Consider the following 23,532-nt stretch of genomic DNA (forward strand, 5'->3'; position numbering starts at 1 on the left):
CAAAGCTGAAGTGTTTGCTGGACTTCTGCTGACAGCTCAGAGCGTGGTGGTTTCTTGTGTTTTTGTGGTGAAAAACGTCTAACTGAAGGCCAGTCTGAGTCTGCCAATAAAGAGGTTTCTGGTAATCGTACTGTCATTCCAACCCTTTATGCCAGCGACAGCTATGGGTTTGAATCACCTCCTGTATTTTACTGTTTTGTGACACCACTAGTTAATAGTAGTGACTGTAGCAAAACCTGCAGTGCGACATCTGTGAACAAGCCAGGGAATATATATATATATATATATATATGTATATATTTACACACATAATTGAAGAAAAACATTCTTTTTTCTTTAGGGAAGATTTTGCTCAATCTTATAGAAATATACTTGGTCTAAGTACACTATGATTTACAGTGCTATGACAGGAAATAAAGTGTTCAACTGGCATCACAACGTAACTGCATGATAACCATGCTGTTAGAACGATTTTGTCTAATCAAAAAGTAAATGTGTGATATGCTAGTTATTATCCTTCCATTAGCTGCATGGCTTACGTATTTATTAATTACACTGTAATTAGGCTGCAGGTACTCATTTCTGATGCGTACACTTAGTAAGAAAGAATCCTGTGTGGAAAATGTTAAAACTGGTTATACATGAGTCACACTTCGGTTATCATTACATGGTAGAATTTCTGTAGTGATTACATTAGAGAGAGCGACTGGATTTTCTAAGTTACTGTTTAACAGGATAGCCTGTGACTATCCAAGACTGTTTTGCAGCCCCTTAAGTGCACGAGGGCCCCTTCAACTGCAGTGGGACTGCCAGTGGAAAATAAGGGGCTGCAGGAAGCTGTCTGATTTTGCAGCCGCTGCTGAGGGAAGGGAGCAATGTCAACGGAGTTCTGATAACATTTACAATATTGAACAATTCTAGACATTGTTTAGAAATTTATTAGCAATTTTAAAATAACATCATTCCTTAGATAAAAATGCAATCTTACAGGAATATACATTTGTCCCACACAGAGATGACCCTATAGTTCACTTGCGGGCCATTCACTCTAACTTTCCTCTGTTGATTTTAAAACGTGCGAGAGGGCAAGACGGACTCTGGCACTGATGACAGGCTTACATGACGGTTACAAACTGTACAGCATTATTTACAAAAGCATTTCTGTGGGTTCATGAAAACTAGATATAAAATTGTGGAAGGAGGTAAAGAATTGCGACAGGGAAGGGCTTGGGTGAAGGTACAAGGGAGGGCTGGGGGGAGTGGGCAGGGAGTGTAGGGAAGAGTGGGAGAGGTTTATATCTGGACTGATTTATACTTGAGAGAGGTCATTTTACAGCTCTGGGCAATTCAAATGAAGGCAAAACACTTATATTTATCAACATTTATAGCTGATGATCAGAGCAGGAAATGATGCTCCAGGGCCTGAACTTAAGAGGTGCTGAGGATCCCCATCTTCCCTGAAGTCACTGGGAAAAACAGGTATGCAGTACCTTGCCAGGCCAGACCCCAACCATACAGATAGAAACCAGATACCCCCCCATACCTTAAACACTTTCTATCCTGCCGTGCTCAGTCATTGGTGCTGATGTGAATTCAGACTGAGTGAGAGATCAGCTCCTAAATTACATTTTCATCTCTGAAACTGGACTAGATTCCAACCACTTCTTGCCAGAATTCACCCAAAGCGCCTTATCCCTAAGCCTTATCCCTAGGTCTACCAAGTGGCAATCATTTGGAGGGAGAGTTCATCATTTGGAATGGATTTTTAAGGCAGTTTTAAAAGTATCTCCCTCTTTTTGTGTGTGATGCAGCAATGTTTTTCAAAGAGATATTTACAATCTCACTCCTCCTCCTCTGAAATCTTCCCACATTCAAACTGTCAAGACTGAATAATCCTGAACCAATCACTTTTATGAGTGACCATGAAGTTGATGATGTTTAGGTAGTATTGGTTACCAGTCTATCTGATTGAGACAGGAGCAGACTGGCTTAGGATGCTTAAAATATTAAAAACATTACAGCCTGTTTGGGAAAGAGCTTGCATTTTGCCTTGCTGGACAAATGCAAAGCACAACAGAAAAACACAGGTAATTCATCATCTGAATGATGAGGCTGGTGGAGGAATGGTGTCTGAGTTGGTGGCTCTGTTTTGAATAGGAAAATGCTTTGGAAAGGGGCTGTTTGGATGCTGTCAGAAAAATCTGTTGTTGGATGTAATCGTGCCTGCTCTTGCCTGGGCTTGCTGCTGCCCTGTGGGGCTGGGGATGCAGCCCACTCACCCTGGCCAAGGGCTGGGCAGAGCGCGGTGAACTGCAGGCTGTAGGCGTGCAGGCTGTCTGTATGACATGGCATAGAAAAGCACCAGCATGGGCAAATGGGCTCCTGATAGTGCTTAACCAAGCCCTTGGTAATGCTAAAGCAGATTCCCTTATTACATCAGCCATTGGTGCTGCTCCTCTCAATTAGCCCTTTGGAAAGGGACTTGATTAAGTTGCCTAATTGCTGCCACCTGAGATCTGTGCCATCCACATGGGGGTGGTAGATGTGACACAAGCCCTAGGGAAGAGCTGTGCCTTTTTGGACCAGCTGCTCCAGGCCAGGCAGAATACTGCAGGGTATCTCAAATGGCAGCAGATGCATACATTTAGGCAACTGGATCGAGCCCTGTGCCCCTAAAGAAGGCCTGTTTTTTTATGCTCAGGTGTTAACAGCTAAGTCAAGTTCCCCGTAAGGGACAGGGGAAGAATGGAGGGTTTAACCAGAACACTAAAGTTTATATCAGGAGACGTTTTTTTCCATTCCAGTGTGATGCTACTGACTTCTCTGAAAGCAAGTGGAGCCCAGTCTGTTTCAGTACAGGATATATCTCTCTGCTGTGCTTCTGCCCTCACCCATCCCATTGCAGGGTGCCGTAGCAAAAAGGCCCTAGTGTTTCAGCTGTCTGGAAACAAAGCAGCAACAGAGAGCAAAAGCTCTGGGGACTGAGATCCCATTGGGAACCTTTTGGATCCCTGGGCTTGCTAACCCAGAATAAGACTTTATTAACTTTGCAACATTCAAAAGAAGAGAAAATGAAACCCTATGCAGCTGTTCATTATTTGAAATTTATATTTGTTAGTCATCTTTGAAGAAGAAAATAAATGGGAAAAATAATTTTTTTCTGGGCCCAGTTCCAATTTCCACATTCTTTGCATCAGTAAAACCTCCTTAGCCTCCAATGTATTAATTTCAACTTATCCTTGTGTTAGCAAGATGGGAGCTGAGGCTTCTGATGGCCTGGAATGAGTAGTTTCTTTATACATGCTACAGTCTTCGTTATTGGAACTGGTAAAAGCTCACCACAACCAGAAGCCCCCAACTGGATTCTCGTTATTTTAACAACTTTGTTGTGTTCCAAATTTCCCATTCAGTGTTCCTCTCCCCCACCCCGCCCCTGCCACTGGGACAGTTACGACTGGCCTGTGCATGCGTCTTAGGATACTCACTTCTGTCTCAGTATGGCTGCCTCACTTCAGCTCAGCTGGACMAATGGGTTGGGGTTTCTCATCTACACGTAAGAAGCAAGGCCTCCAACTTTATCTACAGCACAGGTCAACAACCCCACGGGCTCATGGTGCTGTTACCTAGTATGATTGTGTCTGTGTGCAAACACGCATACATTTCATACAGCAATCTGAAACTATCAGGCAGAAAAGACACAGGAGCCTGGCTGAGACCCATACAACTGTTATATTGGCGTCAGTCTAAAGAAAGCAATGATACATTGCTTTGGAAATTATCAAGAAATGTAAAAAATGCATTTGCCCTTATTTTGTTGTTGTTGTTGTTGTTGTCATCATTGTCATAGTCATCGGGGCAGGGTTCTGAGTCAGAAAACAAAGCAGAAATAGGTGCAATTCTGTACATGGCGCCTCTCCAGCTGTTCCTCTGTGCTGGGGTACGGTGGGCAGGGTAATAAAACAGGTTGGAGCCCTGCAGTAGCAGCAGCATCTACACCATCATCATTCATATGTCCAGCTGAAGAGGCAGATGATGCAGAAAGGTCTGTGGATAACGAAACTCCAGCTCTGGATCACGAGTTCCACTTTTTTCCCCGTCACATCAGCCACACAGAATAAGGAAGAAAAAAGAAATGCACCTGGTGTGGCTGGTCCAGTACTGTCTGGAATAATGAGCAGGAGTGATAAAGGGAGGAGGTTTGTTGTTTTATAAGAAATGTCTTTCGTCTGCAGTGTACTCTTAGCAAGTCAGAGATGCTCAGTGACAAACAGCAGATTGTTCTCCCCATTCTTTTCTTCCTTAGACGCCACTCCTCAGCCATCAGTTCCTTTAAAGTTTCCATCCACAGCACAGTGATTATACCCACCATCCGCTCCCCTACACAGGGGAAGGAAGGACACTCCAGGGACTAAACCTGCCCCCACCTTCCCACCGTTCCTGAGACACTACCTCACCTAAAGGAGGCAGTAGCTCTTTGCTCAGGCCTGTCACAATGTGCACATTGGAAGTACCTCAAATTAAAAAAAAAAAAAAAAGCTACCTTCCCCAGAAAGAGAAATTTGCACAGCTGGCATCAGCAATTGCTAAATTTAGCATCCACCTCTCAAACTGTGAGGTTCATCTGCATCCTCTGCTAGCCACGTGTTTTTCACTCTGCAGGACCTATGAGAGCTTTCAGCAGAGAGCAGGGATTTCCCTGCCTGTTGTAGGCTCTGACCCCTGAGGGAGTCACGGTTTCCACAGGGAATAGATGGGGCATAATCCTTTTCACCATTTTCCTTTCCATCAGGAAAAGTCCTAAAAGGTGACATGCACTGTCAAGCACCCAAAACTTCCACTGCTTCCACTAGTCTAGATCAGTACTTTGCTTCTCAGGAGGAGAGAACACCTCCGTCTCCTATTGATAGGGTCAGATGAACTTTCTAGAGAGAGAAAATGAGATAGGGAACCCTTAAACTGATTTTGGTTTCAGAAACAGATGGCCAGGCATGGCATTATTTCCTTTCAAGTAGCCTTGGAGCACTTCAGCACTAGCAACAGCAAACTCCCAAAGGCCCGTCTCAAGAGAGACACAGCGGATGGAAAGGAGGGGAGTGACTGACGTCAGGGGGTGACTTTCTCCAGGGAAGTCTTGAATTATGACTTTGAGGCCAGATTAAGTGGATTCACATGTCTCTGGTTTAAAAGGCTTTGTTTGCAAGATGTCTTGAGCTGCTATGGGCCACTGCATAATTACACTGAAAAAAGTTCACTGTCAAAAATAGTCTTTGCTATTTTTGCTGTAGGGCCCCAGCAGAACTAGGAAGTAAAACAAGGGCATTACAAAAATAATGTAATCAACATATACAATAAATGATGTTCTCAAACATCTGCAAAAGTTCAAGATTTGAATGAAAGTTTAGTTCTGAGTCAGATCACACTCACCACTGATCTGCAATTTTGTGAACCATCTCTTGAAAAAGGAGAAAAAACAGCAGTAGTCTAAATAAAATCAGTTGCATAAAATCTACAATACCTCCCTGTTTTTTCAGCCTCTTTCACTGCTTAGGGCCACTGATCAGTGTGAGGAAAATCAAGAGAGGTTCACATTCACAAGTAGGGAAATATGGCTGCAATATGCTGTGCCATTAGGTGGTTTGTGACATAGACTTACGCTCTGACCCACTAAGGCCTGGGAATAGGGAAGAGACCCTGCATAGGAACACCAAAGTGTGGATTAAATCACTTAACATCTGCATCTTGACTTGCAAGCTAGACTGCAGCAATTTTCCAAAGCAACTATGCAGAACTCCTTCCCTTACTTACCCCGGGCTCTCAGTCCAGGCCAGAGTTAGGTAATTCTACTTTGCTGACCATTCTGCCTCTTGCATTTGCTTATCCCAGGATCCTACTATTATTGATCAGGGTTAGCTATTTAATAAAAGAGATCTGAAAGCAGAGTTTTTCCCCACTCCTTGAATTGCTGTTGCCAGCTGAATACTGAGAATGGATCTGCTAAATCATTTTGGGGGTCTTGCCACCCTCTAGTGGGAAGAGACTTTTAGAGAAACTGAGCAAAAGGAAAGAGAACAAAGCCTGAATAAAATGTCTCAGTCTTGGGAAGAAAGATTCTATACCAATAAAGTCATTGTGCATGTTTAAAGGGAGTGAGGAAAAAGGAAAATGAACACAAGATATGCAAAATCAGTAACGTTCAACCTGTCAGTGGATTGCAGAATAGTTACTTACACCAGATACACTTTGTTCATTGTACAAATTAAAAAAGAAAAAAAAAAAGTACCCCTTTCCCCAACCACACATAGAAAAGCACTTAAAAATTCAAAGGTAAAGCTTGGCACATTCCAAATACGAAATGATTCACTTGACATGCAGCAAAATATACAAGAAGTGATTCTTTTTTTCTTTTTCTTTTAAACAAACTTAATTCAATTCATTATATTTGCTTGGCACAATTGCAATTCATTTTAAAAAAATATTTGAAAAATACTGAAACTGACCTGAATTCAAGTATAACAGTTTCTTCAACAGAAACATTATCAATGCAATAAAACATCACACGGAATATATCGAAGCATAACGCCTTCTGTTTTTTGTTTTCTCCCACCCCCATAATTTTTTTTCTATACAGTTTTAATGCCAGCACAATTTACAATTGTATTTTAAAATTAATATTATTGCATTGTTTTTGCATATCTTGTGGAACAGAAAATGCAAAGAGTTACTGATTCCCCTTTCAAAAGCAGAGATAGTGGTTTGTTTTTGCATTCAAATGGCTCCAGGTACAGATCTCCTGCAGTTCAAACCAGGATGTGGAGAACTGCATGCACTTACATACACACGCGTGCGCGCACACTCACTCAGTATTGCTCCCACACTCACAGGTATACTTAGCACTAAAAAGAACCCAAATCAATCACTCAAATGTGCAAGACTATATCAAGTGCATTGCCTACTATCTTTAAATTATAAAACAACAACAAAAAAAGGAGGTTTCAATTACTAGCAAATAAAATTACAAATTCTTGGTGTACATAATGTTTGGTAAAACTTGTCTATCATTGTACTTCTACCAAATTTCAATGGAGAAAAAAAACAGTTTAAATAATACAACATGATCAAACCAATTTAACATTTGCAAAGGTGAAAATAAACCAAAACAAAAAGGTAGGTGATTACAAAACTTTGTAAACACTCCTCCCTCCAAAAAAAAAAAAAGTCAAAATAAAAACTGCAACATGCTTTCAAGAAAATATCAAACCACAAAACAAGGAGAGATCTACACAAGCCCATCACCATCTCAGCAAGTACAGGGCAGGTTGGCTCAGCCCCACTGCAGAGCCTGCTCCCCACTCTCCCACCCGCTGGCACGGCTGGCTGTCTGAGCTCTGATTGGCTGGCAAGTGACTGCCTGAGCTTGCATTGGCTGGCAAGTGGCTGCCCGAGCTTGGATTGGCTGGCAGGAGTGGCTGCCTGAGCTCTGATTGGTTGGCAGAGACCGCTGCCTGGGAGTCTCTGCAGGTTGGCTCGGCAGGGTTCRGCAGCACTGCCACCTGCCCCTCGGGCGCCCTTGGGCTTCTTCTGCTTCCTCCTCCCCGGGGCGGTACTGGAATCCACAGCAGAAGAAGTCCTCCTCTCCCTTGAATCAAAGGGCCTTGGCTTTATGGAGACGGTGAGGCTCATACAGAATATGTGCAAAATGATTTTTACAAGCAAAGTTGAAAGACACCCGTTTGACGCAGGGTCCTTTTGGCTAGGGCCATCCACAGGAAGCTGAGGTTCCCCTTTGCACTTGGGAGGCAGTCGTCGTTCCTTGTGCAGGGACTGAAAAAAAGAGGGAGCTGGCTCTCCTCCTCTTCCTCCTCCTCCTCCTCCTCACTCTTCCTTCATGGACACGTGCTGGGGTTATATCTGCTCCTGAAAAGCTTTCTTACACCACCCAACTCTGCGACTCGTCCCAACAGAAATGAATGAAGAACGCTGTTCCGGTTACTCCAGGTCACGAGAACAGTGAGGCACTTCTGAAACAAACCCATTAGGAACATTGAAACAAATAAAAAACCAGCATCGCTTCCAGCCCTGGCAACTACAGGCTGCTGATATAAATCCTGCTGTCCTTGAGCTCCTCCTGACTTTTTCTACAATCCGGGTTCTGCACCTCTTCCTCTTCCTCTCCTGCACTGTCCTGCCCTGGGTCCCTGCAGTTAACAAAAGGCAAGAGGTTGCCATTGGGGCTCTGCTTGCTGTTACCATTGAGAATGTTGTCTGCTGCATTTTCCATCTCTTCTATCGTCATGTCACAGGCGTCTGCGAGCTCCTGGGTTGTGACCTCAATGAACTTTGGATCTTGAGCAAACTGCATCAGTCCTTCCGAAATCAAGACCTTCAAGAGCAGGTAGGGAACCAGAGACAAAGACAAACGTTAGTACTCTGCATCGTCAATCCTATGGCACCCCTATCCCAACCCTCTTTGCTGCTATATTCTCCCTAATAATCTTCCTTCTCCTCCCATTCATGCTGCTAACACCTCCTTGGAAATGGGCTTTCCTACTCCTGGCATTGTGTGCAGCAATATATCTGTTGCCCTGCTCTTTGAGGGCCACATTTCAAGGTGTCCTTGACACTGCTCATGTCCTTAGTGACTCTGCAGTCTTACCGCTTCAACCAGGCTGCCAGCGCTGCCGTGAAACTGCCTGTTGCTCCCTCCGGTCTGACTGGGGACGGTGAGGGAGACTGGCCTGGCTCTCCTTGGGCTGCTGCAGCCACTGTTGTCAGGGTACCGAGAGCTGCAGTGTATTGATGGGAAGCTGCTGTTGAGTTTCTCGCTGGACTCTGCTCCATCGAGGTGCAGAGTCGGGATGGTCTGTTGTGGCCAGCCACGGCTACAGGGTGTCGCAGGGGGCGTAGCACACAGTCGGGAGAACATGGTGGGGGAATGGCTTCGCTGGAGTAGGGGACTCAGGCCTGCCACTGCCAATGCCTGTGGACAGAGAAAGAACAAGGTGAGTTAGCAGCTGGGCTAGCATGATGAGGTGGTAGAGAAACTACCCAAGAAAGGCTTGGAGGGTCTTGAGCTTTGTGAAAACAGGTGCAAGCTCCTGGAACAGTATAAATGTTTCCTGTGAATGCATTTTGGAAGCTTTCCTTTAAATGGCATATTCTGCTCTGGTGCCAAGCACCAGACTGAAAACTTTCAAGACTGTGGTTCTTCAGCCTTGGACCCCCCACTCACAGGAGTGATGCAAGCCTGCTCCCCACAGCCTTGCCAGAAACACCACCTCTTCTCCAGTGGGTGAGACAGTAATTCTTTTTACCACCACTGCCACCACCCATACCGCTAGCTTTTACTGCCAATTACTGTGTTTTYTGTCAGTATGTGCTGTAGAACCTGAATACATACCATGAGAGAACCTTAGATGTGTCTGCAGTTGGCAATAACTGTAAATCTACCACTAGATTTTAAAGCACCTGCTGGTGGTGGGAGGATCACTATCTGATGAATATCCTTTGAGCAGTCCCTCCTGCAGTCATATGTATAACCTCTGAATCATCCAGTCTCCTTCTATAACATAAATTTCTCAAGAAACCCCTCTTTGCACAGGGCTGATCTGATGCCTTACTTGTGGTGACCAGTGCCTGTTCATGAGCAATGCCATCAAAGTCAATAGCTTACCTCACAGAACTCACTACTGCCTAATACAAGTAAAGAAATAAATGCTGAACCATAGAAAATACAAAAGAATGTGGATTTGTGTTGCAGAGAATCCTTTCATTAGGGATGAGGTTAGTCTCACTCAGCTTGAGCTATCTAAAAGCTGTGTGTTTAGTGTAAACTTGGTGTCTAGAGAGACACCAAGAGGCATCCTGTCTGATTTGCATACCTGCCTGAAAATGCCCTCTGGAGGATGAGACTTAGACTAAACTTATACTTGCTCTTTGGGGTTGCTGTTTCCCTCTACTGAGTACAATGGGACTGAACTTACCAGTTTAGACTAGACAGCTAACTTTTAGATATCTGAAGTTAAGTGAAGTGAATTTTAACTTAAGTGCTCAATCCATCTGCCATGGGAATCCTTGGCAACTGATTTCAGTATGCTATGCTGATCATTTTACAGTGACAAATGAACAAAAGAATCAATAATTGGGTCAATTAGCCCAACGATGTTCACCAAGAATTAGATATCAGACTCTATCAATCTTCAGTGAGGAAAAAAGCCCTTAAAATTCTTCTGTACAGGTCATGCCCTGCAGGCTATGTTGGCCTCAGCAATTCGCTTAAACTGACCAGACTTCAAGGAGAGCCCTGGATTTGTTAGGAAGAACAACTGAACCAGTTTTTCAATAGAAACACATACAAGGTTCTTTATTCAAAATGTAAGGCAATGAGGAAGTTGAAAGAAGCTCTGAGGGATTGCTTCAAGCTTCAGCTGCATATATTTACATAGCCATATGTATGAGTATTTCATGAGAATACCTCTTCAAGCATTCACAAGCAAYAGAATCTATTGCACTTAGCAGAGGCAAACTTTCCTGTTCATGTTCTTGTTTTAAGTACTCTTGTAGGCCAACATCTTTGTAGACAGAATAACGCTGCTGAATGCTCCCGGCCAGAGGCCAGATGCCTGTTTCAGGATAACCCTGCAGGCTGGCAGAGTGATGCTCGGGTGGGTAGAGCCCTGTCCCTCAAGATTTGGAGCTGCATGGTGGGATGTAGAAGGGTGAGGTAGGTCCATCCTCTTCATACAGGTTTCTGCCTTTGGAGGGAGGTGATTCTGCCAGCCGGTGGGGTGAGAGGGTGGGAGGCATGCTTCTTGTCTGCTTAGCTTGCCGTGGGAGGGCAGAAAGCCTCAGAAGGGCTATTACTGCTGCAGGGAGGATGGGAAGCTGTTTGCTGCCCACTCCCCCCTGCCCTGCCTCAACATTTTTGCTGGTTGTCTCTGCCACAGCAGTAGCTTTCTGCCGACCACTGCTTTATGAAGTTCTATCCTTAAAGGATAACTGGCTGCTGCTGCCATAAATGGAGGTGAGAAAAGACAGGGAGTCTAAGGTGCACTCATCTCTCTCTCTTCTCTTACTGCTATGACTTCTCCCTCCTCCTATTGCTGGTCTGTGGCATTTTCTGCCCTTATGGCAGCTCAAGGAGGTGGGAAGGCAATTCTGCTYTGCCTAAGGAATTGCACGGAGCAGGGTGTCCCGCGTTGCAGGGCTGGCACTACTGTCTGCACCTGTTTCTTTTATGGTGATAGGTAGTGGGGGCCATCAAGCTTAAAGACACAAATCTACTTTCGACATTGACAGCTCGCTAATCATTTAGATACATGCCTAAGCATACATTTGCCACGCTGCTGAATGCAGTTATAAAGAGCTTAAGAAGCTGATTAATTACATGTAATCAGTTTATTTTTTAAAATAATTAATTACAGTTACTGGTTACCTTTAATTAATATGGAAGTAGACCTTGCACATTTTATTCATATGAGTACTATCATCAAAGCCAGTGTAACTGCACTGCAGTGTGCAATTTGGGTAGTTATTTTTATCTTGACATTTTAGCTAGGTTTTATTCTTCCCTTTCAAGGACATCAGATAATGATAACTCTGCTAACTCTGGAGGATATGTTCCTGTAGCATTCTTCTGGGAATGATAAAATCCTGAAAGCAGGAATGAGCATGAGGACAAATACAATTTCCAAAAAATGAACCTTTGATAAGGGTGAGAAACAATCCCAAAAGGTCTTTAAGAAGGTGGCTGTAATACAGTGGGAGGGCACTGCAGATGGTATATTCTCAGTTGCACTGCTGGGCCTTTCGTGGTTAGTAAAGCTTACCTGATGATGTACCAGATGCAAAGGCAGAACTGTCTTCTGTGAGACGTCTACACCCTGGTTTTTCTGTCTTTTCAGACATTCTAAGTGAAAAGATGCTCTTCGACCTGAAACACAATCACAGAGAATTGTGTCCATCACTCATACCACACTACAGATAATCTGATTTCAATTTGTTTTAGTGCAGTTCCACTGGAGAGACAGCAAAGACATCCTCACTTTAGGTTCTGTCCACTTTCCCTCAACACCTTGCCCCTTTCAAAAACAGTTGTATTTGCAAAACACAGTCAAGAACCATGGACCAACCAGCGCTACCTTCCAAGCAAGTTGCAAGACAAAGTTCTGGATGATGGTTTTCTTTTATTTTTCTCTTTTAAAAATTGTCCTAGTAGATACCATGCAGTTTATTTCCCTACTAAGTAGTGAAAGTGTTCCCAAATCTCTCTGGTTCAGGTAAAACCCTCAATGGGGCTGCCAATGGCAATGGATGCTCTGCTTCTGTGCTTGGCTGTACACAGGCACAGGAGGAAGCATCAGGTTGCTCAGGTGACACTGGCTTCCTGCTTTCATGTCGTCTGTTTCCCCTACTGCCACATGTACCACAATTTATGAGGCTGTATCTATAGCAAGATCAAGTGGAAGTGAATTATTTACATCGATGGTTGAATTCACTGGTGAACAGAGGGTTGGGTATGTAGACATGCAGCATTTCCAGAAATCTGGAAAGAGAGGAAGAGAAAAAGCCTCTGTTTTTTTTTTTTTAATAAAAAAGATTTGGTGGGAACAGTTGAAATATCTACAGTGGTTACTTGCTATGAAATTAAACTTTATTTCTGTAAATATGAGAAATGTATTCCTTATACAGGAATTAAAAAGTACTGCAAGGTATATTATGAACAATTACACAGGCTCTACTTCTGAACAGTAGCAAATAAATCTAATATTAGAGCTGCATGGCACAATAAATATTTTGTGTACTTCTTGGTTCCACTGACATTTTTCTAAAGCAGGAGAGAAAATTAGAATTCTAAAAATAGTAAGTATCTATATTATTGATTTGTTGAGAAAAGGTCCCTTCAGGGCCTGGAGGGAACATGTGTTATAATACAAGAGCTAATGCTATGATGCAGATAAAAAATATTTCCTCTTTCTTGAGAAAAGCCTAGTAAAACGAATATGACATCACTATATAAATATTCATTGGAATGTAGTTAAAGAAGCATTGTATCAAGGTCTGACTGCAAATTTGGCCTTCAGGATAGACATAGGAATTCATGTTGCCTACTATTACAAGTTTTGAAATAAAGTAAATGCTTTTGAAATTCTCAATAGTACAAGCATCTTGAAGGCTTTAAGTGAAGACATAGTAGCCTCACTTTAAACATGACACTGCATAGTCTGTCATTGTTTATTTTGTAAGAATGCATTTTATTTACAGTATTCTTTTCAGGCCCCCCCACCCCCATTTTTTCCCCACACCACTCTACTCAGGGAAAAAGGCTGAAAAATATTCTACATAAAAGATCTTGTTTCCTTCCAGACTCTCACATTTGTCCTGGTATCTTCATAAAATCTTATGATCCATGGATTTCACTTGAACATAGTCTGCACACTCAAGCATTTGAAAACATCCAATTACAGTTACAGCAGAAAGCAAATTCTTACCGTATTAACTTAATCTGAAATTCACTGTTTTCCTCATAGCAGCCAAAAAAGAAAACCTCTCCTTTCTCCCTGCTGAATACACACATAACCGAATACTGTATACTGAAGGCTAGTCCATCCAGTGACTCCCTGGTGTCTTTTTGGAGAATTTACAGCGCTCTAATAAACTCTCCTAATTCACATACAGGCTTAATCAAACAGATCACATGGATTAGCCAAACAACCACAGACTCTCCAAACAGCCACAGATTCATCTACTGACCGAGCATAAAGTCAGCACAGGTGTCTGCTGGTGAGGCTCGTCTCATGAGCCAAGTGCAATATACACCACGTATAGCCCCACACATGACAAGATTTCTCCAGCAAGATGTTAGAATTTAGTCAAGGCAGAGGAGAGCAGAGCCTGCATGTCACCCCGGGATGTTACCTAGTGAGGAGGAGCACAGAAATCCTTTCTTTGGGGAGTGCCGGGTATCCTCTCCTTTGTTGTTTTCTGGTGGAGTAAGTTGTCTATTTTCATCATCCTGGTATGAAAGCCTGGAAAGAAGAACAAAGGGATACTGGAAAAACAGCTCATATTGGACAATAACCCCTCTTCCAGTAGGAAAGCCAGGAAGAACACACTATCGAATGGATGCAACTAGCCTAGCTAGCTCCTGCCTATAATTGTTCCAGGAGCAGCCACAGAGATTGTGAGACAGAGAAATGCTCTAAAGATGAGATCTGGGAATGTTAGATGACAGAAATGAATGGGAGAGAGGACCTTAAGATATAAAATCCAGATGTCCCATTGAGAGGAGAAGGAAAAATCCTAGGAAAAAAATCCTAGGAGAAAAATCGTTTCAACGTAATTTCTTAGGGCTGAATACATTTTTTTACTCTCTGATATTTGAGTTGTCTGACTAAAATCTTCTGGTCTCATTCTAGAAACTGAAATTTTTGTAGAAAAATGTCACCTCTTCCTACCTCTCTGTCTTAATTAAAGAACCCCCCTAAACATCTTGATTAAAGTTGCAAAGCTCACATTTCAGTAGAGATCAGGCTTGGTTCACTACAGTACTCCATGTCTTCATTCAAATTTTCATCATAAGTCTCATCCTGAGAAACTTCCTCTTGGCAAACAATTGCCAGCTGGCTGTCTCTGGAACTGGAGCTAATGAGCAAAAAAGACAAGTCAAGATATGGAGATGGTAAAGAAAACCTGTTACAGAGACAAGAATGACAGGCTCCATCTGTCTCAGCTTATTATAATGGTACAGAGCTATCATAGAAAAAATCAATGACTGAACAGAGCTGCAGAGTTCACAAATACAAAAGCAACAACTATTTTCTGTGTCCTCTTTCAGAGGAAGAGTTTCTTAAATCAAAACTGAACAATAGTGTAAATATATTATTGTCATGTGTGACCATGTGTACCTGCTGTGAATGTACACATCACACTGACCACATTTCCAAAGATCTGCCTCATTGAACTCAATGTAAAATCTGAGATGGGCTCTTGGAGATGCATCTTCTTCTCTTGTTGCAAAAGCCTTGGTTAAGAATTTTGAAGAGAAGCTTCCTAGCCTGACTAAAGTTTACCCTCTCAGCTCTGTGCAGTATGGTCTCTGCCTCCCAGATTCTTTACTCTGCACCACCTCTCCCCTGCATCCTGTCCACGTTCTTGTTCATTGCTGTCTTATCCATCTTTGGTCCCTTTTTTCTCATCACTAACTGTAGAGAGCTTCTATTGAATTCAGTAGGATCTGTTTAAATTCTTAAGCACGAGAGCCCTTAATTCCCTGCCTGTTTCCTTCTTGTCCCTCTGTTTCACATTCTGGGATCTTGTATTTCAYTCCACTCTGAGTTTGGGGTTTGTGAGGAGTAGAATAAAAACTGAAAGTAGCGTGAATCTTAGAAATACCAACATGGAGGTACTGGAGCCAATTTCAGTCTGTTACTAGCATTCTCAGAAGGCAGCAGTGTGGCAGTTTTTTGCATCTTTCAGGGACAGGACAGGAAACATTATTTTCTCATTTGATTCAGGCAAAAAACACCGGGAGAAACGAGTATATTCATGGTACAGAACAGTCTGAAGGAGAGTGCTGCAGTAATCTTCCTGCTGAGATGGGAGGCGATTAAAACTGCTGAGGTGCAGAGAGAAGAACTCAGTAAGTGGCAGCTCCTCCTGTTCACCAGTTTATGTTTAGCCAAACCATACAGAATTTTTGTATGAACACACCAAGGAACATTTCCTGTGCTGTGATCAGACTGTGCCTAGGTGTGTGAGCCCAGCTAGAAACCTAAGAGACCATGCATCACTATCTGCCTGTGGGTAAAAAAAACCCAAGACAGGAATATTTTCTGGAGATGTCATGGAGAACATTACTTCTTTTTCAGCCCTACTAACACCAAAAAGAAGAATTTACGTTCAACATTAATGGGGATTTGAACTGTCAATGGGAGGAACAATGGATCTTACACCTGGAAAGTATCACAGCATGAGAGAGAATACATACCGTCCCAGTGTTTCATAGTAATGCRTCCTAGTTCAAGGAACATGCCCAGGGAAGTGAGGAGAGAAAAGAACACCATGTTAGCAGTGTTACATCAGTACAAGTCAGCAACAGGTGACAAATGGTAACACATGCTGTGCAACTCCCCTGGCCTCCCTATGGAAGGCAGGAAATGGAAAAGCCACGGCATTCTTCACTCAAGTAATTTTGCCCCCACTGATTTTTCACCATCTTATTGTCATATTCTGTTTTTTTTCCTGTTTTTTTTTTTTTTTTTTTTTTKCTACGGCAGCATTCCTCCACCTTCTCACATTGGCCACTGTCTGCACTGAAAACAAATTTCCAGCTCCCTCCCACTGTTACTGGAAGGGTTAAAAAATACACAGTGCTGGAAATGTCACTCCTGTCATTTTACTCATCTGTGTGTAGACTTGTGTTTCAGCCTGAAAGCTGTTCAGAGAAGAGGATTTTCTTTGCTTTACAAGTGTTTCATTTCTGAAATCCTTGCAATCCTCCTTCCAGAATGCCTTTGGTGACCCCATTATGGATGTGACCCACTGGAGGAAAAAAAATGACTTCCTTAAAACTCCCTGTTGGGTTCCTTTTTCTTTTAATTACCAGTAGATAAAACATCTCCCTGTGGTGAAGGAGGGCTGTCTTTGGTTCTTATGAAGGTTTCTTCATGAAAAAGCCCAAAGAGATCAAGTGTGTTGGTCAGTGAGGGTGTTATGTGCTGCTTCTTACCAGTGGTCAGCCAGTGCATATCTGCTGCACCTTAGGCTTTGGCACAAGTGGAGAACCAGAATGCTCAATCCAGGCTGCAAGCAGGGCAATGTCTTCTCTTGTTTCTAGCTGGTGGGTGACTTTAGCAACAGTGCTCTGACGCTGCCATGCATGTTCCTCTCCCTGGTCACTCAGCCCACTCTCTGCTGTGAAGCTTACCTTTTGGAGGGTAGTTTCCAAGAAGCCTCCTGCACACATATGGTGGGTGACAAGGGGGTGCCATGGCCTTCTACTGTGCTGACTGTGCTGGGGTAGCTGGGTGGGCTGGGGAAGCGGCACAAGGCAGTGTTGTTGGCATTGTTGATGTTGGCATTGGAGCCTGAAGATGAGTAGCTGCTGGGAGTGAAAGTGGAGTCTACCAGCTTCTCATGAGATGGAGACTCAGTATCTCCCTGGTTGTTGCCAGACTTATTGATGTGCAAAGGTCGCTGCGTGGTGAACGTCTGGGGGAACGCGCTCCTGCCATCACTTTGGTAATAGCTGACATGGTTTCCAAACAAACCTCCGGCTCTCTGTCAGGGAAACAGAAACAGTTTTCCTTTTATAAGTGAGAAGATTTGCAAGGGGCCTGGAATTTGTTGCTGAACCTGTTTTAGGGGGAAAGAAAATGCGAGGACCAAATTTTGAATTATGGCACTGGTGCTCTCTCTACCAGAGCTTACAGTACATGGATTTCTCTGCCAGAGAGGCCTGGTACAGACACACTGTGAAAGTTTTACCTTTCTAAGATATTTCAGAGGACTGGCTTTACAGTAATGGACAGGTGCATAGGTGAGGCAAAGGTGTCTCTACACCTCCCACCAGCCCTGRTGGTGCAGGAATGGGTAAGGGTGCAAGAACCAGGTTACTGCTGTCTAGTCTTCACAATGCAGTTGCAAAACCATGTCTACAAATGAGAGGGAATTTGAGAAGAGCTCTAGAAACTATTAATCAACTGGAGGAATGCATGAAGAAGAATTTTCTGTACTGTTTAGATGATCAGTAATGAAAGGGACAGACAGTAACTTTCTGTAAATATCTGAAGGGGGGAAATGCCAAAGAACAACAGGAAATATTACCAGAGGAGACAGTTAGAAGAAATAAGGATGAAGTAAGAAAGAGAAGATTTAGGTAACTTATTCAGGAAATTTCCTCCAGGACCATAGGAGCTCTATTAGGTTCTGGGGTAGTTTTCGAAAGGATACTTCTTGGGCCACTGAAAGGAAGAGTGAACAAAATACTGGTGCATGCCTGGCTCGTGTTCTGTGGATGGGAAGATGAAGCTGAACTGAGCTGTTCTTCAGACTCTTTGGCCACATCTGGCCATTCTCTGATTTTATTTAGGTTTTATGTAGGGGAAACTTCCATTGAGAAGAAAAATGTGATAAAACCCACATAAGATCCTCAGGACCTAGCACCGAGTCTACTAGTCTGCTTTCCACTATGGTCTAGAAAACAAGAAAGAGAGACCAGCTGAAATACAGGGTGTATAAAACAGCGTGTTGCACTCATTGAGCTAAGCTACAGGCCTATCCTCAGCATGCAAACTCATTCAGCACCCACCCGGAAGATATCATCTTCAGAGGCAGCAGAAACAGCTTCTTTCATGGCCTTATCTAGCTCCTCTTCAGCTGTCAGGTCTCCAGAGATTGCTCGTCGGATCTCTGGCCCAATGTCATGAAGTGTGCGCAGACCAGCCTGCAAAACGGCAAACTGTACAGCTTCATATCTCCGAGTGGGTATATGAGAGATAAAAGCAGTGTTATTTCTTCCCAAGCACTGTGAGGCCATTTTACTTAATATAGCATCCCCAGATTCTAGTAAAACTGCAACAAATTCTGTTCTCTCATCTCCAGCTTAGAGATGGAGAAACTCTTAGCAGCTTGCAAAAAGTTTAGGTGACATTCCTAGCCACATAATCAATTTCTGAAGGCACCGACAATCCAGCCCAGGAATGCTCATTGCTAGTCACTTGGTTTCATAGTTACAGGACACAGGCATAAATCCATTGGCCTGACCAAGCAAGTTTCTGTGCATTCAGCTTTGGGTTCTCAGATCCACAGCCAGAAACCCCAGAGCACCCACAGTTCCAGCTGAATCATGTACTCAGTGCCTCTGAAAATCTGTTCCTTTTTAGTCAGGAGCTTAAATTTGGATTTATAGCTAAACTTCTGGCATCTGGATTTAGACAGTCCTCAAACCCCTTATTAACTGGAAAGGATACCAGTCAATAAGAGAGTCAGCCCAGGGAGGTATGCTGGGGGTGTGCTAAAACCTCTCTTACAGCACCCTGTGTTTGTATCACGACACATTTTAGTTTGCTGGAACTTCAGTGTCACTCTTCTTCCTTAATCTACAATTGAGGGACTGAAATGGCACAGCCTGTATAATCAGTGGGACTTTCTCATTCTTTCATACAGCCTCGTAGTCCACTCAGCAAATCTGTAGCAGAGTGAGTATTAGAGTCTGATGTCCTGTCCATTGGACTATGATGCCTTGGCATCCTTCTTGCTTTTTAACTAATTTAACCTCTTGGCAACATACTCTCCCTTACCCAGTTATAGTGACTCCCCTCAGAAGGGGTATAATGAATGTGGTAATAAATGTCTGCCAGACCTTCATACCAGTGTTCCAAAGGGAACCCAAGTTTCAGACATTATCAGCTGATTGATAAATCTCATATATAACTCATTTGTTCATTTCACCTCCAGAGCTAAGGGATATGGCCTCTGGTAGATAAATGCTTATTCAAAGGGATTGAATTGAAGGTGCCTACAAGTTCCCTTCCAATGGGGATAGCCCACTGCAGCTCTCAGAATGGTTGAGAGGGAAGCAGAATCAAATGCCTCAGCTGCACCACCCCTGCCCATCCCTGGCCCATTTTTCACCTGCAGAGAGAGAGCATTGCGCTGGGAAGGCTTGCCCACCAGGCCCTGTTCTTTACGTTTCTTGAACTTCCGGAAATACTCTTGGATTAGGAAAGTGGCGTAGAACTTCCCAACAGTCACCTCGTCATCTGAAAAGGGGTATGTCCGAAAAAACAAAATAAGCAACTGATTTTAAACAGTGAATTTGCTAATGTGAGACTTGCAGTTCAAAGCAAAAACATTAGGCACCACAGTACTTCTTTGCTTTTCATGGTATCAGTATGTGGGGCTGAAGGAAGTGATTATTTCACAGCCAGAGTTTGCTGTGAGTATTCAGGAGGAGAGGAGCCAATGACTGCCTCTGCTGGCAGAGAACACCTATGGTTATGCACCTCTGGATGCACCTTGGTTATGATGAAACACCTCCTAATCTTTGCAGTCTCTAGTACTGGTTTATCATATAGGATCTTGCTGTAGCAGCAGCCTCCCAGTCTGGGTTAACACATGCTCCTCTGTCTCATGACAGCCTGGGGTAAATGCGTACTCAGAGTTTGGGCTCACTAACGGCATGTGACTGGCCATCTGCCCCAGACATGATCTGACCCTTCTCTGTACTGAAACTCTGTTGGGTTGTGTCTAGCATGGGTACTAAAATGGTCACCCCTAGCCCCCAGGAATGGAATCATTGCCCAGTCCTTGCTGTTCTCTCACTCAACACAAACTCTCAGTGAGCCAAAATGTGCACTTAACTTTTACCCAGGTAACTCTCGTCCCTTCTCCAAACCCCCAGACCTCCAAACCCCCCAAAATTTTGTATGATATAGTGTCCACTGACTTCAGAGTGGGCTGAACAAGGCTTCAAGATCTGACTACAAATGTCAAGTATCTGCCAAGAGCTGTTTTTTCTACTGCCCCTGGAATCCCCTGGAAGGTCAGTGAAGGTCACACTGGATGCATCCTGGCTCCCAAGAAGCCTAGAGAAGGAAGAGCCCAGAGGCCTCGTGATTATGACCCATCAGGGATGCTGCATAGAAACCTAGAACAGTCAGTTACACCAATTCAGACTGGCGGAGGATTGGCCCCAGGTCCGTAAGTCTTTGACAGGTATCATAGTAGAAAGTAGTTATGCCATAGAAAAGGTAGTTCTGGTAACTACAAAGGGGTTATATGCTTAACTTGAGTGAAAAGCCAATTTCTAATATGCACTAACAAAGTTCACATCCTCTCTGGAGCTACTCAGCTCTGCCTGCTTCCTTTGCTCACAGCAGCCACTGGGCAATGTCCAGGGGAGCAAGTGCCCATGACTGGGGTAAGATCTAGGAATGAAGTTTTATAACTCCTATTTAGAGACCCTTTCTTCCTTCCCTGATCTCTCAGCAGTAAGAGCATCATATTCTGGTTATTATTGGCAGAAACAGTTCTCAACCTGATGAAATATTCAGCCAAGTAAACAGGTTACAGCCTGAAGAAGAAAGCATATACCCCATATTTCACCTGATGATCACAAGCTGCAGTAGGACATGTCAGGTAGAAGAAAGGACAGAGAAATTTCACAGACCAGGACAGGATCCTGCACTCACCACCTGCAGGGGGCACCACCTGGTCCAGCAGCTTCATACTGGTGCGCTTCCAGATTTTCTTAATTATTGCTCTCAGCTCTTCATTGGCTTGCTCCAAGTTACCTGCAGGGTGAAAATCATCAGAGACAGAATCAAGCCAGGCTCTGCAGAGGAGCAATTTCACATGTCTGGCACAGCAATCTGAGGAGGAAAATAGTAGAGCTTTTTCAGCAGTGGAAGGTTTTGGGCAAAGATAGCTCTGACCATTGCTAAAGCTTCCTCACAGCAAGAGGTCTTCTTCCTAAGTATACCTAGTCATYGAAGGGTAGGAAGGTGACTGGTAAGTATTTGCTGATACTGTGTTACTGAGTGTTTGCCTCCAGCAGCCAGAAACAAGAGAACAGCAGTGCTACTTTGTCCTAAAAAGCAGCAATCTCATTCAACAGTTTCAAATTTTAGTTGAGATCCAGTGAAGGTTAAATATGATGATAATAAAAGTCCGTTACCAGGAAACTACTGTCCAGGGAAGACAAATATTGGTGGTAAAGATGCAGATAGAACTCTGAAGACCTGGGTCTGCTTTCAGTCCTTCCCAAGGGTTACTTGCTGCATTCCCTGTATGCCAGCAATGTCAACTTCTGCACATGGTGCCAAGAGTCTGCCTTGGAGAGGGCCTGTGCAGTGCTCTGAGAAGGCACTCAAAGAATCTGCAAGGTCTTCACTCTCCGACTCACAGGACAGTCTCAGCATATTCTTGTTTATTCTCTGAGGAACAGTATAGGAGATAACAAGCCTTTTATGTTACTGTCTGAACTTATATATTACTTGTTTTCTCCCAGAGGCTCTGAGCTGATAAGGCATTAATCCAGCCACACCACTCCTCTGAGAGTGAAGCAGATTCAGTTTATATCCTTTTCTTCTAGGTACCCTTTTCCTCCCAAGCTGCTCATCTTCGTTTTAATTTCTTGATTCATGTACATTCAAACCTCTTATGCTGAAAGTGCTCTTCTCTCTCTAGGTATACTAAACCACTGTCTTCTCCTCACAAATCTGCTGTTCCTGCAGCTTTTTGTATAGCACCCCAAGCATTAAGGCTCCTCAGTGTGCTGCACAATGCTCTGCATGCCAGCAGCTCTCTTAATACAATGAAACGAAAATGGGGAGACTAATTAAATTGCTGAGGATGAAACAGCTGGACAGCTCAGGATGAAACAGCTGGACAGGATCAAAGTCAGAAGTTTGACTCAGGAGAGCTGATTCCAAACTCTTGCCCTAACTACTTGTAAGATGCTGCTAAGGCAAGAAGGGAAGCAGTTTGAGACTTCAGGTGATTTCACAGGAGGTCACTGGCAGTGAGTCAGAGTTTGAGGCTAAGACAGAAGAGAAGATCAATTCCCTTTTGGGCCTCTGTTTCATCTAAGACACAAGATGTCCTACAGAGGTTGAGGTTGGCTTTTTTCTCAGGAGAGCCACTTTTGCTGTGGTCAAATTCTGCTTAGCACAACATCCAATGCCTTAATACAATTTTTAATTTTACCATCTTTTTTTGGCTCAGCTGTCAGTATAATTCTGGCACGGTAAGCTAGGCTTCTGCTGGTCTCTGCTTTCCCATGCCTAAAATGTAATGCAGCCACTCCTGAGGCAGAGGTGTTTAGCTGTGAATCACCACTCCATACACTCTTTAAACTATGTTATTAATAGGTGAAACCAGGTTTAGACTCAGGGCCAATATCTTTCTCTACAGCAGGTAATGTGAAGAGTTAACAATGGTGACAAGCTGAGCCCAAAAGCTTGTCTGCTTTCCCCAACTCTGTCCTCTGGTCTATGAAAAGATACTAAGTCTCTATGTCCTTGGCTTCCCATATGTCCTTAGACCTACAACAACACTGTCACTAAAATGTGATGTGCTAATGGAAGCACAGGAGGAATTTTGGTGAGGTGAGACCCTCTGGTCTATGCTTTGCTGCCTCTCATGGACTGGCAGATTAGTGGTAAAAGTGGTCAAAAAGCTGCACAACTCTGCAGTCAGTTTACACAAGGGGAAGCTTCTCTGCCCCTCTTCCTTCCTCTGATTTGACCAAATAGTAGGTCTGAAGCTTTTAAATTCCAAACCTTCATAAAGAACATGATCTGTAATCTGTGATGATACCATGGGAAGCACCAGCTTTCTAGAAAACACTCAGCTAGAAACACTGTTCTCTCCCTAGAAGACATTATTCTTCCAAATATATTTACTTTGCTTTTTGTACTATGTGTTGCACATGAATAACTGGAAGACTTTTACACAAGCTGTCATTACGTTGCATTCCAGCTCAGCACATGTTGGCATAGACATCATTCAGGTACCCTTGCAGTCAAGCAT

The 23,532-nt window shown here is 43.5% G+C and overlaps 1 protein-coding gene across 1 annotated transcript in view; it reads right to left on the reverse strand.

Annotated features, from left to right (window-relative positions):
- Positions 1-8,083: 8,083 nt before the first annotated feature.
- The window catches only part of CACNA1C (calcium voltage-gated channel subunit alpha1 C), a 492,904-nt gene continuing 477,455 nt past the window's right edge, over positions 8,084-23,532 (reverse strand). Inside the window, 9 exon segments of the mRNA XM_026070402.1 lie at positions 8,084-8,380; positions 8,654-8,977; positions 11,826-11,929; positions 13,915-14,024; positions 14,512-14,628; positions 16,913-17,277; positions 18,308-18,442; positions 19,633-19,760; positions 21,192-21,293. Coding sequence (XP_025926187.1) covers positions 8,084-8,380; positions 8,654-8,977; positions 11,826-11,929; positions 13,915-14,024; positions 14,512-14,628; positions 16,913-17,277; positions 18,308-18,442; positions 19,633-19,760; positions 21,192-21,293 — 1,682 coding nt within the window.

Source organism: Apteryx rowi, unplaced genomic scaffold (genome assembly GCF_003343035.1).
Source record: "Apteryx rowi isolate R43461 unplaced genomic scaffold, aptRow1 scaffold_31, whole genome shotgun sequence".
In the NCBI taxonomy this organism is placed as follows: Eukaryota; Metazoa; Chordata; class Aves; order Apterygiformes; family Apterygidae; genus Apteryx; species Apteryx rowi.